Source organism: Mustela nivalis (assembly GCF_964662115.1).
Source record: "Mustela nivalis genome assembly, chromosome: 10".
Lineage (NCBI taxonomy): Eukaryota > Metazoa > Chordata > Mammalia > Carnivora > Mustelidae > Mustela > Mustela nivalis.
Genome location: NC_139029.1, coordinates 15,706,923 through 15,721,503, shown reverse-complemented (window position 1 = coordinate 15,721,503; position 14,581 = coordinate 15,706,923). Strand labels below are relative to the sequence as shown.

General features: G+C 52.8%; 1 protein-coding gene across 4 annotated transcripts in view; it reads right to left on the bottom strand.

The window, feature by feature from the left end:
• Nucleotides 1-9,465: 9,465 nt before the first annotated feature.
• The window catches only part of EPHB2 (EPH receptor B2), a 183,457-nt gene continuing 178,341 nt past the window's right edge, over nucleotides 9,466-14,581 (bottom strand). For all 4 annotated transcript variants that reach the window (XM_082684597.1, XM_082684595.1, XM_082684598.1 and 1 more), the window contains exons 14-16: nucleotides 13,599-13,792; nucleotides 11,723-11,878; nucleotides 9,466-11,264 (exon numbers count right to left, since the gene is read on the bottom strand). In XM_082684597.1, coding sequence (XP_082540723.1) covers nucleotides 11,156-11,264; nucleotides 11,723-11,878; nucleotides 13,599-13,792 — 459 coding nt within the window. In that variant the 3' untranslated portion in view covers nucleotides 9,466-11,155. The remainder of the gene's footprint in view (nucleotides 11,265-11,722; nucleotides 11,879-13,598; nucleotides 13,793-14,581) is intronic.

Sequence of the window (14,581 nt, the reverse complement as noted above, 5' to 3'; positions counted from 1 at the left end):
GGCCAAGGTTTGCATGCCAGGCTCTAACTGTGCTGTGTGCCCATGGGTGCTGTGTGACCTAACTGGCCTCACTGTGTGCTCTCAGAATCTCCTCCACCCAGTACCCCTAAACCCCTGATACGAGATGGCAGCTCACAGTCTGTAAGTACAAATGGGTATAAAGAATCACTTATTATTGGTGACATCACAATTCCAGACTTCAAGCTCTATTACAAAGCTGTCATCATCAACACAGTATGGTACTGGCATAAAAACAGACACATAATCAATGGAATAGAACAGAGATCCCAGAAATAGACCCTCAACTCTACGGTCAACTAATCTTCGACAAAGCAGGAAAGAATGTCCAATAGAAAAAAGACAGACTCTTCAGTGTTGGGAAAATTGTACAGCCACATGCAGAAGAATGAAACTGGGCCATTTCCTTACACCACACACAAAAGTAGACTCAAAATGGATGAAAGACCTCAATTTGACATAGCAATCCATCAAAATCCTTGAGGAGAACACAGGCAGCAATTTCTTCAACTTCAGGTGCAGCAAATTCTTCTTAGAAACATCACCAAGGCAAGGGAAGCAAGGGCAAAAATGAACTATTGGGACTCCATCAAGACCAAAAGCTTTTACACAGAAAAGGGAACAGTCAACAAAACCAAAAGACAACTGATAGAATGGGAGAAGATATTCACAAATGACATAGCAGATAAAGGGCTAGTATCCAAAATCTATAAAGAACTTATCAAACTCAACACCCAAAAAAGAAATAATCCAATCAAGAAATGGGCAGAAGACATGAACAGACATTCCTGCAAAGAAGACATCCAGATGGCCAACAGACACATGAAAAAGTGCTCCACATCACTTGGCATCAGGGAAATACAAATCAAAACCACAATGAGATAACACTTCACACCAGTCAGAATGGCTAAAATTAACAAGTCAGGAAACAACAGATGTTGGCAAGGATGTGGAGAAAGAGGAACTCTCCTACACTGTTGGTGGGAATGCAAGCTGGTGCAGCCACTCTGGAAAACAGCATGGAGGTTCCTCAAAAAGTTGAAAATAGAGCTACCCTATGACCCAGCGATCGCACTACTGTGTATTTACCCCAAAGATACAAATGTAGTGATCAGAAGGGTCACATGCACCCCAAAGTTTATAGCAGCAATGTCCACAATAGCCAAACTATGGAAAGAACCTAGATATCCATCAACAGATGAATGGATAAAGAATATGTGATATATCTATATCTATATCTATATATATTTATACACACACACATATATATACACATACACATATGTATGTGCATATGTGTATATACACATACATACATATATATGTATACATACATATACGTATGAACATATATACATATATATGTATACATATATACGTATATGTATGTATACATATATATATGTATGTATATATATACATACATACAATGGAATACTATGCAGCCATCAAAAGAAATGAAATCTTGCCATTTGCAACGATGTGGATGGAACTAGAGGGTATTATGCTGAGCGAAATAAGTCAATCAGAGAAAGATAATTATCATATGACCTCTCGGATATGAGGAATTTGAGAGGCAGGGTGGAGGGTTTGGGGAGTAGGGAAGGAAAAAAATGAAAGAAGATGGGATCAGGAGGGAGACAAACCATAAAGAGACTCTTAATCTCACAAAACAAACAGGGTTGCTCGGGGGTGCGGGGTTAGGTAGAGGGTGGTTGGGTTATGGACACTGGGGAGGGTATGTGCTATGGTAAATGCTGTGAAATGTGTAACCCTGATGAGTCACAGACCTGTAACCCTGGGGCAAATAATACATTATATGTTAAAAAAAATACTAAAAAAAGAAATATAAAATTAAAAAATACTAAAAAAAGAAACAATTATTATTGTTTAATATGGTAGTCATGTTTGTATTTGCATTACTTACATGGTAATTCACAAAACACCTCCATGTTGACATCATACCTTTGCATCTGCTGTTCCCTCTACATGGAATGGTTTATCCTTAGCTTCCAGGAGAACTCCTAGGCATGTTGTAATGACCTGAGTACTTACTGGTTTCCTCCACTGACAGGGGACTTCTGTAAGTGAGGGCATGTGTGTAAATTACTACACCAGCCTCGCGTCTGTCACCCTGTGGGTGCCAGTTCACATGCCGTGAGGTGGTACAAATGCTCTGAGAAACTCTCCAGGGTGAGCTGCACGCGTGGGTCATTTCTGTGTCCCCCATGACATCTCATAAAGCACCTTTTGTGGAGGGGGAATACAGTAAGTACTTTTTGAATGCATGAATAAATATTGAATGAATGAATGAAAAGACAGCCTCCTAGATCCCATCTTCTCTGACTTGCTACCCCACATTGTTCCTAGGCCTGACTTCAGCCCCAGCCCTGCTCTACCTCTAACCCCCAGAGCATTACCCAAGAGCTGGTTTACTTCTCCAAATCTGCTCCCAGGGAAACGGGTCCCATGAGATGCTCTCTTTAGAATGGCAAATGCAGCAAATGAGAACACTTTTTTTTTTTTTTAAAGATTTGTTTATTTATTTTAGAGCAGGAGGAGGGAGAGAATCTCCAGCAGACCCTCCAGCGAGCGCAGAGCCCGACACAGGGCTCCATCTCACGATCCTGAGATCGTGACCTGATCCCAATGCAGGAGTCAGATGCTTAACCGACTGAGCCACCTAGGTGGCCCGATTACACCATTTTGGACATGCTCTTTAGCATACTCAAGGCTCTTCAGTCTCCTGAAGTAAAGAAATCTGGGCAACTTGTTGAAGTCCAGAATTTGCCTAGTGGATTTGACCATGAACCCTCTTTGAATCTCTCCAGGCTTTTTTTTTTTTTTTTTTTTTTACCGAACAGAACTTCAACTGACATTTATTTGACAAATGTTTATGGAGACTCTACTATGGGTCAGGCCTTGTCCTGCAGAACATATGACAGACACGGACCTTGCTTTCTGCTCAGCAAAATACCAAGCGCTGACATCCGTGAGCGCGAAGGACTTGCTATGCTCATCTCATTCACTCCTTATCTACCCTCTAGTGTTCGGCATTATTGCCCCATTTTACAGACGTGGAAATGAGGCTTAGAGCAATTATACGACCTCTCCAAGGATACGGAACTGACAGATGGCAGAGTTGCGATTCTGAGGCTAGGACCCCAGACAGCAGAGCTCAAAATACCACACATGACTGAATATTCTCTGTATTGCTCTGATTCCACACCCAACCCCAGCTCGGGCCAAATCCCACCCCACCGCCAATCCCAGTCCTAGCCTTGGCTCTATTTTTAGCCTTGGAAAACTCCTAGTCATGCTTCAGGACCCCATGGAGATCCTTTAGGAGCACCCACTCGTTCCCCAGGGAACCTCAGTAGAAAAAAAAAAAAAAGAAACTACCACAAACCACAAGTCCAGGAGATAATTTTTACAATTCACATTTATTTTGGGAAAAAAAAAAAAAAGGTTCTGCTAAAAATACTCCTACAAAGGCATTGGAGTAACAGGGTCAGGGTTGCTCATGGACACAGCTGGTGAGATTTCCTTGGTCACAGCAGTGGGGGTCTGGAAGAGCCAGGTCTGACCCACAGCCCTCGGAACCCCAGCCGCATTGCCTCCCAACCCCCCAGCATTGTCAGAAAAACCCACGTTCACGACCAAAGGAAACAGGGTTCTGTGAAACCCTGACAGGCCACCTGGCCTCCAGATGGGAGATCTGGCCTGCATAGCACAGGCTCAAGTAAACACCTGGCATGAGGAGGGGGGAATCCAGGTCCTCACCTCCACTGCCCATGGCTCTGACAGTGGCTCTAGGAGGCCAAGGTCAAAGAAAGTGTGCCCTGAACAGAGTGCCTCCTGGGGATCTAGGGTTTGATTGGCAAAGGGTCTGACGGGGAGTGGGGCTGAGTAGGGGCCACTGGTAGCAGCAGATAGCAGTGTTTATGAGAACAGGTACTGTGGTCAGAGACCACTGGCTACTATGTGACCTGGAAGGGCCACCGCGCCCATCTCTGAGTCTTCTAGTCTGTGGAGTGGGAATTCTAATTGTACCTGTCTCACAGAGCCACGTGAGGGTTAAGCAACACGATGTGTATCAAAAGTTAAGAGCATTTCCTGGCAGATTGTTGGCACTCAAGACATAGCAGCTATGATTAGGATTCGGGGCTGGGTAGGATCCACCAGTAATTACTCTTCTCTGGAATCCAAAGAGATGTGCCCTGCCCAAGTTCTTGCCCCCTGCTCACTGGAGTCCTGTCTACAGAAGGGAGCACAGCCAGACTGACCACTAGTTCTTACCAATCCAGAGGCACCTCCCTGGTCTGCCAGATCCTATAGGCAGTGGCCTCACTGGAAAGGTGAAGGGGTCCTTAGAATCAGGCAGGGGCTTGTGTGGCCATGGACATTGCATCCCAAGGGTTCGTGGCAGGGCACCTGGCTCTGGGGTTCATAGCAAGACCCTCTGGTTGCCCAGTGTCAAGACTCCGGCGCTGAAAGGAAAGGTGGTGGACTTGGGGTAGTTTCCTCAACAAACTTGAGGAAACTAAGTTTCCTGCACCTTCCACCCCAAATAAGTCTCTTCCCAAATGGAGCCCATGGGGGGCCCTCTTGGCTTCTGAGCTGGCCTGTCCTGTCTACCAGCTAGTAGGCACTACAGCCCACCTGTGGGCTTTGCTCAGCTGGGGTACCAGGAGTATTTCTATTACTTTCCCAGGACAGAAATTCAACATCACACTCAAAAGAAAGGGTCCCGGGCCCTCGTGAGGGTACCTCTCTGACTCACAGAATGGAGCTTTCCTAGTATTTGAGTTTAGCTGTTTTTCTCAGTGTCTTTCATTCTCTTTGTGACCCCTGAGCTTTAGAGACCCATGATGGGCCCTAAAGTTTTAGGTTTTAAGTTTTAAGAGCTATCAGTCTCAAATCACATGGTGATTGAATCTGAAAAATATGAAATCCTTCTGTTAGAATTACAGGGCTTGCAATCTTAAAATCTCGGAGTCTTTTCCTTTGTGGAATGTTAGCCTGGACCCTTACAGCCTCAGCGGGGTCCCCAGTGTGCGTGGCCTGGCTCTGACCTCCTCCCTCGTTCGTCCCCCTCCTCCAGCAGAGGCTGGGAGGCCCCGAGGCAGGGTCCTTCCCTTGCTCTTCTCCCTCCCACGAAAGCCATGTCTGGGTCTGGGCTGGAGAGTTCGAAGGGGGCAGCATATAGGACCCTCCAGGCCTAGCTGGAAGACCTGCACTGACTTCGCCTGGCCCACCCGGCTAGGTATTGAGTGAACAGGCCTGGATTATAGCCTTGGGAGCCGCGGGGTCTCCATAGGGTGGCTCTGGGTGGGCTGGTGGGCCCCTGTGAAGTATTAAGTTCCCATTTCTTCTTACTATATCAGCTTTCCCGCGGCAGCCTTCATGCTGTGAAGCTAAACTCCGAGAGATGCGGGGTCTGGGGGTCTAACTTTCCTGAAAGCTTAGCTCAGTCTGAACACATTCCTGAGGGTCAGCTCAGCTCCCCCACCCCCTTCATGGGTCCTAATCCATGTCTGAGTTCAGACATCTTATCTGACGATGTCTTGCTTTTTGCAAATCCCTGTCTAAGCCAGACCCTCCCTCCCGGCAGACATCAGGGCATAGGTTGTCGTGGGAGAAGTGAAGAGATTTCCGTATCTGGAGGAATCTCCTGGAGCCGTTTGTTAAAAGTAGATGCCCCTGGGGGTGGCCTTGGGGATTCTGACTCAGGGGGTCACGGTGCAGCCCAGGAATCCACAAGATGAATAAATGGCCCGGAAGATTCTAATACAGATGGGCCATGGCCGACGTGTTGAGAGATCCACCCGCGATGCGGGAAGGAGAGAACACTAAAGGCAGATGGCTTGTTTGGAATGCTCTGGAAATCACCCGTGGGAATCTGTTTCCTCACTAGTAGGGGTTGGTAACACTGGTAAGAGCCCCACACGGGGGGCCTGGCGTAGGGAGCAGCATCAGTGCAATGTCTGTGGCGTCAAACTCCTGAGGCAAGACTCTCACAGCAGCGTCCCTGAGCCTTCCTGTGTCACACAGCAGAGGCCAAGTCACTGGCCAGCTCCAAGGCCGCTCTTCATGCTAAGTATTACGGCAGGAGCCATTTCACAGGAGGCTGGGTCAAGGCCAGCAAGTGGTGTAGGCATGTATAGTGCAGCTCCCTAACCTCCCTCTGGGTCGCCCCAGCATAACACACTACTGAAAGCAGCAGGACCCCAGACAGACCCTTCCAGTGTGTCTGGCTCATCTCAGCAGGGCCAGGCCTCCCAGAGCCGAGAGGAGCTTCCCAAGAAGTGTGCAAGCCACCCACCCAAGCCCTAGGTCCTTCTCACCCCTGCGCTCCGTTCTGTGCCCCCAGGGCTCCACCGTGATCACCGGCCCGCCTTCCTATGCCACCACCGCCACCCATATCTACTCAACTCGGGTCATGCCCGGCTGCTTGCAGCGAGGCCAGGCAGAAATGGGGCGAGCATCCATCGAATGCAGCTGAATTAAGAATCAGGTAGCACAGATCCAACCCCGCTGTTGCAAGCAGCTGACGTGACTCTTTGGATTATCTGCCTCAGTGAGTGAGGACGGAAAGTGAAGCAGCAGGGCTTGTGTTCTCCTGGAATAAATGAGGGCTTTTCCAGGGGGCTCTTCCTCCAGGAGGAGAGGGGGAGTTCTGAGGGGGAGTTCTCCATCCGATGGCCGGACTGACTCTTCCTCCTAGGACCCACTGCTCCTGCTGTCACTGCTCTTCTGGCCAAGAGCTGGCTGTGGCTAGACTGGGCATCACTTTTAAGCTACCTTACCCGCCTCTTCGATCAACCCCTACTTCTCACCATTCCTGTGGCTCATCCAGACACAACTCATGGTTGGACCATTCTGGACTCTGTATCTTTGGTTACATTGTACCTCCCACCTGGAATGACCTCTCTCTCAGCTTCTGTCATTTTCAAGACAGCCTCCTCCATGAAGCCCTCCCTGACAACCCCAGCTCATTTGAGCTCTCTCTTCACTTACCAGCCAGCCTCAGACACCGCGTGCTTTATGTCCTCTAATCGAGTACGGGGGAGTGGGCATTGGGAACAGATGAACACAGCCCTGCTCTGCCCCTTCCTGGCTGTGCAATCCTGAGCAAGTCACTTCCCCTCTCTGAGCCTCAGTTTCCCCCTACCCATGGGAGGAAATAGTCTCTCCTCACAGTACTGTGATATACCAAGTGTTTTGCATGCCTGACACACCCAGCCCAATCTTCTCATTTCACAGATGGGAGACTGAGCCTCAGTGAGGACAAATGACTCACCCAGATCCATATCTCAAGTTAGTGACAGGAGCTACACTGCCACTCTGGGGTCAGGATGCATTTTCCCTAGCATCACTGGGCATCCTGTCCTTTGAATGCATTTACATTCTTTCCTCTGGCAAGAATCTTCTTGCCTTTAGTACAGTCTGAGAACCACAGGAGCCCAGGAGAAAGGCAGGAATGACTGAGGGCCCAGCAGTGGGGTGGGCTGTGGTCTGGACCCTGGGACCTTCCTGAGCTTCAGGGCAGAGGAAGGGCTGGCTGGGAGAGCGCAGGACCTCCCAGTCTTCCGGGAGGAAACCCTGATCTAAGAGGATGCAAGGCTAGTGGCTGCACACAAGGGGGTGGCAGAGAGCTCCCTGAGAGGTGACAGCTCCCTGAGAGGTGACAGCATGGAGACCAAGCAGAAATGCAGGGAAAAGGCGGCCGATGCCATCTGAGCGGGAGGTACCACTGGTTAGCAAACAGCACCATGCCGGTCCCTGAAGTGTCCCCGACTGCCCTCGCCACCCAGCCCCCGTTCCGAGGCCTCTGGGTCTAGCACTAAGACCATTCTCTATTCTGAATGATCTGCCCACATCTTACCAGGTGATAGAAATTTTGAACATCATCCCCCAGGAAGAAGCCTGATGATAAACAATAACCCCACCCTGGGGGTGGGGGGGTTTGGGGCAGGAGGACTACCAGCCTAGCCCTCCATAAATCTGCCTGTCACACCCTCTGAGAGCAGCTGGTCCCCATTTCCATGGTGTCCTGGCCCGTGTTTACAAGGCAGCTTTCTTTCCTCCAGTACCAACTGTGTGCAGAGCAGCCGGAAACCCCTCTGACACTGTTGGGCAGGTGGGGGGTGGCACTCGGGGAGGTTGAGCCAGGAAAGGATTAGTAACCAGGCAGCGGGAGGCTCAGAGCTGTGTGCCCAGGCCAGTGGGCAGCAGGGCCTGCCCCTCCTTGCGGAGCAGCGAGCAAGAGGTGGTGGTGGGGGGGGCAGCAGGGAGAGATGGGCATCTGCCTGCACCCGAGACGGTCCCAGTGATCGCGTTTCCCTGCAGTCTGGGTGGCACCTGCACTCTGAGACGCAGGCACGTGGGGGCTCAGGCCCACGGAGGACTCTGCCCTTAAGGGTGGATGGGCAAACGAGCTGGCTAGCGGACAGCAGCCTAGCAGCTTAGGACAGGAAGCCATCTGACAGCAAGCACCGAGTGCCAGCCCCCTGTGGGGTCCCAGAGTGGTGGGGGGCGGGCTGGGGAGATGGAGTTAATCTAGAGAGCATCAGGGCAGCTCCTCCAGAAGGTGACCTTGTGTGCTAGGACAGCTGCCACCCGTGCTGGGCAGCTTTGGGGCACAAAGGGTGGCTGGCTGGGCCAAGGCTGGCCAGTCCGTGGGCAGCCAGCCAATGCCTTCCCTGTGGCTCCCTCTGCTGTTGCCCCCCAGGGGCCCCTGCTCCCCTCTTAATCCCTTCCTTCCCCTTGCATCTTGGGTTCTGGAGAACAGGTGAGTGACAGACGACAGGCTGGTTCAGGCTGCCCCCCCCCCCCCCCGGGGGCCACCTGCGGCCAGGATCCTTCCCATGGACAAAGCGGGAAGGTCTGAGATGTGGAGCCTCTGCCTCTCCCTCCCCACCTGGACTTGAAATCCACAGCACATACGCCTTCCGGCCTCCTCCTTCCACACAAAGATTCCGGATGGCGTGTGCGTAGGAGCGCATTTGCAGAGATTAGCCTTGACCGGGATAAGCTGATCTTACCTGTGGCTTTGGCTGGAGGGGTCCATGGGTACTCCAGGACCCTCACACTACCACAATCACAGCTTACGTAACACCCTGACCCCCTTCCTCTGGCCCAGGAGGGCCGAGGGCACCCCTGTCTACTGCCTGGCCCTGATGCTTCCCCTAGAGGCTCACCCTAATTTGCAGGGCATCTGACGCTGAATTCTGAGCCACTTTCAACCTGCTTCTTTTGTTGCCTGTGCCTTTGCCAAGCCAGAGTCAGAGAGGTCACGTGGACCTTCGGTGTCCTTCATCCGTTTTCTCAGCCTTGGGCCTTCTAGAAGCCCGAGGAAGGAAGGGTCCCTTAGAAGAGCATCGTGGGTCACTTGACATGTCCCAGGGTGCCAGAGTCTCTCTTGGAACTTACAGAGAACAGGGGTCGTTTTATAACTAAAATGTTTATTTCCATTCAATTCACTAACCGATTGTTCCGCTCAGGTGCCTGCGTTTGCCCACAGGAGGGACTTTGTGGCCAGACCCCACGGCTGATGGTTCTCTCCTGCCAGCCCGGCTAAGACCTTCAGACCTTGGGCAAAGGGGGGTCGGAGAGAAACCATACACTTTCCCCTCAGGGGAGGAAAGGACACGCCTCTGAGGGTGACACTCTGGAGAGCTGGGATATCACAGTGAATGATCTGAGGCCCGGCTCAGGCTCCCAGAGGCAGAACCCGGCTCTGGCCATCTGAGGGCTCTCGGGAACCTCAAAGGGGCCTATTTGCCTGGGAAGCACTGGGCAGACTGGGGCAGGGGGGTGGGGAAGTGGACAAGGTGTGTGGTTCTGCAGCCCTAGGGCTTGCTTCCTTCTCAATCTGGTGCTTTCCAAAGCAGTCCTGGGTGGGGGGCTCCTCTACCCCAGCCCCTCATCCTCACTCGGTCTCTGCATGGCCCAGATGGCCCCGTGGCAGTTGGCTTTGGTGAGGCCTGGCAGCAGGGGAGGGAAACACTCTGCAGGGGGAGGAGGGAAGAGTGTCAATGAAAACCATATAAAAAATCCAGAAATGTGCATATAAAATCTCGCCCTTGGTGTATTGCCTAAGTCAGTAAGCAGAAAGCACCTTCTTCTTGGAGAAGGATCAAGTCCTCAAAATGTAGGAAATGTCAAAGTGTCACTTCATTGTCATAAAAAAAAAAACAACCCCAACAAACCCCCCAAACCAAATCCACCCCTGACCAAAATACCCCCGAGTCCACGAATTGCTGTAAACAAACCCAAATGCAGGAGCAATCCTTTCTCAGTGGCAGTCGTAGCTGATGGCAGTCACTGCAGCCAACAGGCCTCCAGGCGGGGGCTGCCGGGCACCGCACGGCGCGACAGGGACGTGGCGCGGCAGTCCTTGGGGGGCCGGTCATCCTCAGGAAGGCTGACCTTTCCGGTGTCCCCATGGTCTCTCCGACTGAGGAGGACAAAAGCCCCCTTTCAGCCCCAGGAGCCGACAGGAGAAGCCCAGTCTTTTTCGTCAGAGTTTCTGAAATATTCTCCAAAGACAGAAAAATTCTGTTTGCCCAGCGGCAGTGGGAACGGTTCCCGTGACGGTGGCCACCTCTGCCTGGCCTGTGGCTGTTGAGTGAATCCTGGAAGAGCAGCCCAGGGTCGAGAGAGAAGGGTGGCCCCTGTCTCTCCCTTCACATTGGTTTTCCTGAAAGTGTTTCTTGGCTCTGGCCAGGTTGCCTTCCCAGAGGCAATTGGAGAGAAACTGCTTTTGGTCTCCAGTTGGGACTAATCGCGTGGATCTCCCAAGCCCTTTTTTTTTTTTTTTTTTCCAAATTTTTCCCTAAGAACAATGATCGCTTTCCTTATGAGAATCCTCTTTAAAAAATATTTCTTGTATTTCCCGCCCCCTCCCAGGATCTGTTTTCTTGTGTCCCTGTTCCCTTTTTTCCATCATCTGAGTTTCACATATTCCTGGTGAGGTCTCGTGGCTGGAGCGCTGCTCGGTTCTTCCTGCTGCCCGTGGCCTCCTGGCAGGCGGCTGAGCCCGCGGTGGACGTGGACGGAGAACCAGGGGGCCGGCGTGTGGGGCGGAGGGGGCAGGGGCCTGGAGGGAGAGGTGAGCCGAGGCGGGTGAGCGTCAAACCTCCACAGACTGGATTTGGTTCATCTGTGCCCGCATCACCTGGATACTGTTCAGGATTTTTTTCTGGTGGCCAGCCAAGGTGACCCCAACCCGGAGAATGTCCCTTTGGGAGAGAAGCATGTGTGTTAGGGAAATGTGGGGGTGGGGGAGACCTTGGGCCGGGTGGAGAGCTGCCTGGGCTTCTCCAGGGGTTTCCTGCTGGAGAGAGCAAGGGAAGGGCTGAGTGGGTAGATTGCCGGTGCTGGACTGACTAGTGGGGATGGAAGGAGCCTGGGACTGGGAGTCAGGACACTCAGGTGCACGGGGTCTCCTCTGCTCCAGGGAAGGGGAAGGGAACTTGCATTTATGAAGTACACACTCACTGTATATCCCTTTGATCTTCCTAACGACCTCTGGTTTACAGAAAACAGCTGGGGCGCAGGGAGGTTCTGATTTGCCCTTGGCCACAGGCAGACCTGGGGGTTGATCTGAACGTGACTCCTCGCCCTCCAGAGACCCCGGCTTGCTGGGATGGCTGGGGAGCAGTACTGGTAATGGTGGGCGAGACAGCCGGGCACTTACTCCATCATCATCTGTGACACGACATCGAAGGAGGTGAAGCCGGCGTTGGCGAAGCTCTCCTTGTATTGTCCCATCTTGATGGCCTCCAGCCACTCGTCCACCGTGTTAAAGCTGGTGTAGTCGGGGATGGTGCGGTCCAGCAGCGGCAGGTTGATTCTGGGGGTGGAGGTGGGCGACAGATGGTTAGGGCAGGTGCTGGGAGCGGGGCAAGGGTGAGCGCGGGGCGCTGCTGCGGGCTTTGTACCTGCACCTGTGTATCCATCTGTGGGGACGAAGGTGAGTGTGTGTGTATGTATTTCTGTATGAGAGTGGGTGTGCATTTGCACCTATGTCAAGGGGACACATTTGTGTGTGACTATGCGGGCGTGTGTGTGCAGGACTCAACAATGAGGCCCCCTGGGAAGTCCAGAGGTGCCTCTGAACAGGCTGCTGGGAGGCCAGCCCACAGTGGTGAGGAGCGAGATGCTTCTCCAAGTCTCTGATGATCAGGAGGGGGGAGTTCAGCCAGACTAACTGTGCTACGAGTCGCTGTGTCCCCCGTCCTTCCCCAGGCGGGGTGTGCTCTGGGAAACTGTGGGTTGTACCTCCAAAGTCTAGACAAGGCTAGCGGTGCTCGTGGGAGCAAGCCAGGATGGAAGTGACCCTCATGGGGCTCAAAGCTCAGAGGGGTTTTATCTGGAGAGCCAGGAGTGGCTGATGGGGTCCTGGTGGGAAGCGACAGGTAGAGACAAACGCTAACTATGGGCCATAAAAACTTGGCAGGTGAAAGACTTGGGCCCAAAGAGTGTTTGGACAAAGCCAGCCCTGGACCCTGAGCACCCCTGGCTGGATGCCCCAGAGAAACTCTGATAGGTTCCCAAAGAGAAAGAGTGTGCAGGGCTGGCGGGGACAGGGGTCCGGCGCAGCCACCCAAGCAAGGTGGTGGTGACCCAGGTCTGAGGGAGCATATGCCTGGGGACCACTGGGAGGAGGCAGGCCTCAGATCACCGGGGATAACGCTCGTCCAGCTGAGTCAGGAATGGTGAGTGAGTGTGCGTCTGTTTGTGTCTGTGTGTGTCTGTGTGTGTCCGTGTGTGTCTGTACTTCTTCTTCTTTTTTTTTTTTTTTTAAAGATTTTATTTATTTATTTGCCAGAGAGAGAGAGAGTGAGAGCGAGCACAGGCAGGCCGAATGGCAGCAGAGGCAGAGGAAAAAGCAGGCTCCCCGCTGAGCAAGGAGCCCGATGTGGGACTCGATCCCAGGACGCTGGGATCATGGCCTGAGCCAAAGGCAGCTGCTTAACCAACTGAGCCACCCAGGCGTCCCTGTGTCTGTACTTCTGAACACGCAGGGAGGGTAGGCATGAGGGCCTGCAAATGGGTGTGTATCCGTGTGTGAGACCATTTGTGGGAGAGCACAAGCATGAGTTCTTGTGCCTGACGGTGCGTAGGACTGTGTAAGTGTGCCTGTGTGTTTGTGCACGCGTGTGCATGGCGGTGCTGGGGAGGACGCAGAGGTAGGTCAGAGGGTCCAGGTTTGAGCAGGAAGGGAGCTAGGAAAGAAGCCCAGTGACCAGTCAACCTGTTTACCACCCCAGATTCTGATAATTTTTTCTTAAATGCCATCCTCTCTGACCACGGCCATGCTTTAAAAAGTGCTTCCTTCACTGTCTCTACCACTTCCTTCTCCTCTACTGTGTCCTGGCCTCCTCTGCACCACCAGGCAGGGTCAGTGCCCAAGGAAGCTTGTGCTGTCCTTCCTTGACCCCCAGCTGCCTGCAGCCGGGGGAGCCTGGGCAGGGCTGGGGAGGGGTTGGGATTCGGGGAGAGGAAGGGCCGGCTGAGGACGGGGGCAGAGACGCACTGGGAGGGGGGGTGAGGCCAGACCAGAGCCGTACCCAGAGGAGAGGGGTGCCATGGCTTTGAGGCTGTTGGGGTTTCGGATCATTTTGTCCAGCGTGTTGACGATCTGGCCGAACTTAGGCCGGTGGTTGCGGTCCTTCTGCCAGCAGTCCAGCATGAGCTGGTGCAGGGCGCTGGGGCAGTCCATGGGGGGCGGCAGCCGGTAGTCCTGCTCGATGGCATTAATTACCTGCGGACGACACGGGGCCACAGTGGGGTGGGGTGGGTGGGCTAAAGAGCGTCTGCCTCTCACCTGACCTATTTTTCCCCTCCACCTCTGCAGCAAGGCAGACCTATTTGGTTGCCATGACAGCTGCCTCCGCCTCCTGGACACAGCCCCAGGGATGCCCCTCCCCTGGGTTCCCACCATCTGTGGCCTCATTCTGACCTGGGGGCTGCGTGCCTGCTCCCTCTCCCAATCCCGGGAAAGCCGACACCCCGAGATACCTTTTGCCTCAATGTCTACCAGGCTGACCCTCTTGTGGACCACTTTTTCCTTTCCTAGGACTCCTCTCTCTGGCCCTTCACCCCCGGGTGACAACAACTCTTGTTTTTGGTGCCATTTACTGCTCCAGGTGAGACATGTCTCCTGGGTCGGACCCCACCGCGTGGCTCTACATGGCTCCGCCCACTCCTCTGTCAGGAAAAGGAGCTAAAAATGCCTCTCTCCAATCTGTCCTGCCACAGGCCCAGACTCACCTTTCCCAGCTGGACTGTGGGTCACCCTCCCTGCTCGAGAAGCTTCTTTAAGTCCTTCCTGTTCTGTGTTGTTGCAAATCCAAATGTGTTGGGTTGGCTTTCAAACACTCCATTATGGAACCTTATCATCCTTTCTGACCATCTTTCCTCCCTACTGTTCCCCAGCCTGCTCCCTCAGCATCCTACCTCTGGGCCTTTGCACAGCCTATTCTTCCCCTTCGACATCCTCATGTCTCCAAGTCCTACTACAGTGTGTGCTCCCCCTGTCCTGGGAACACTT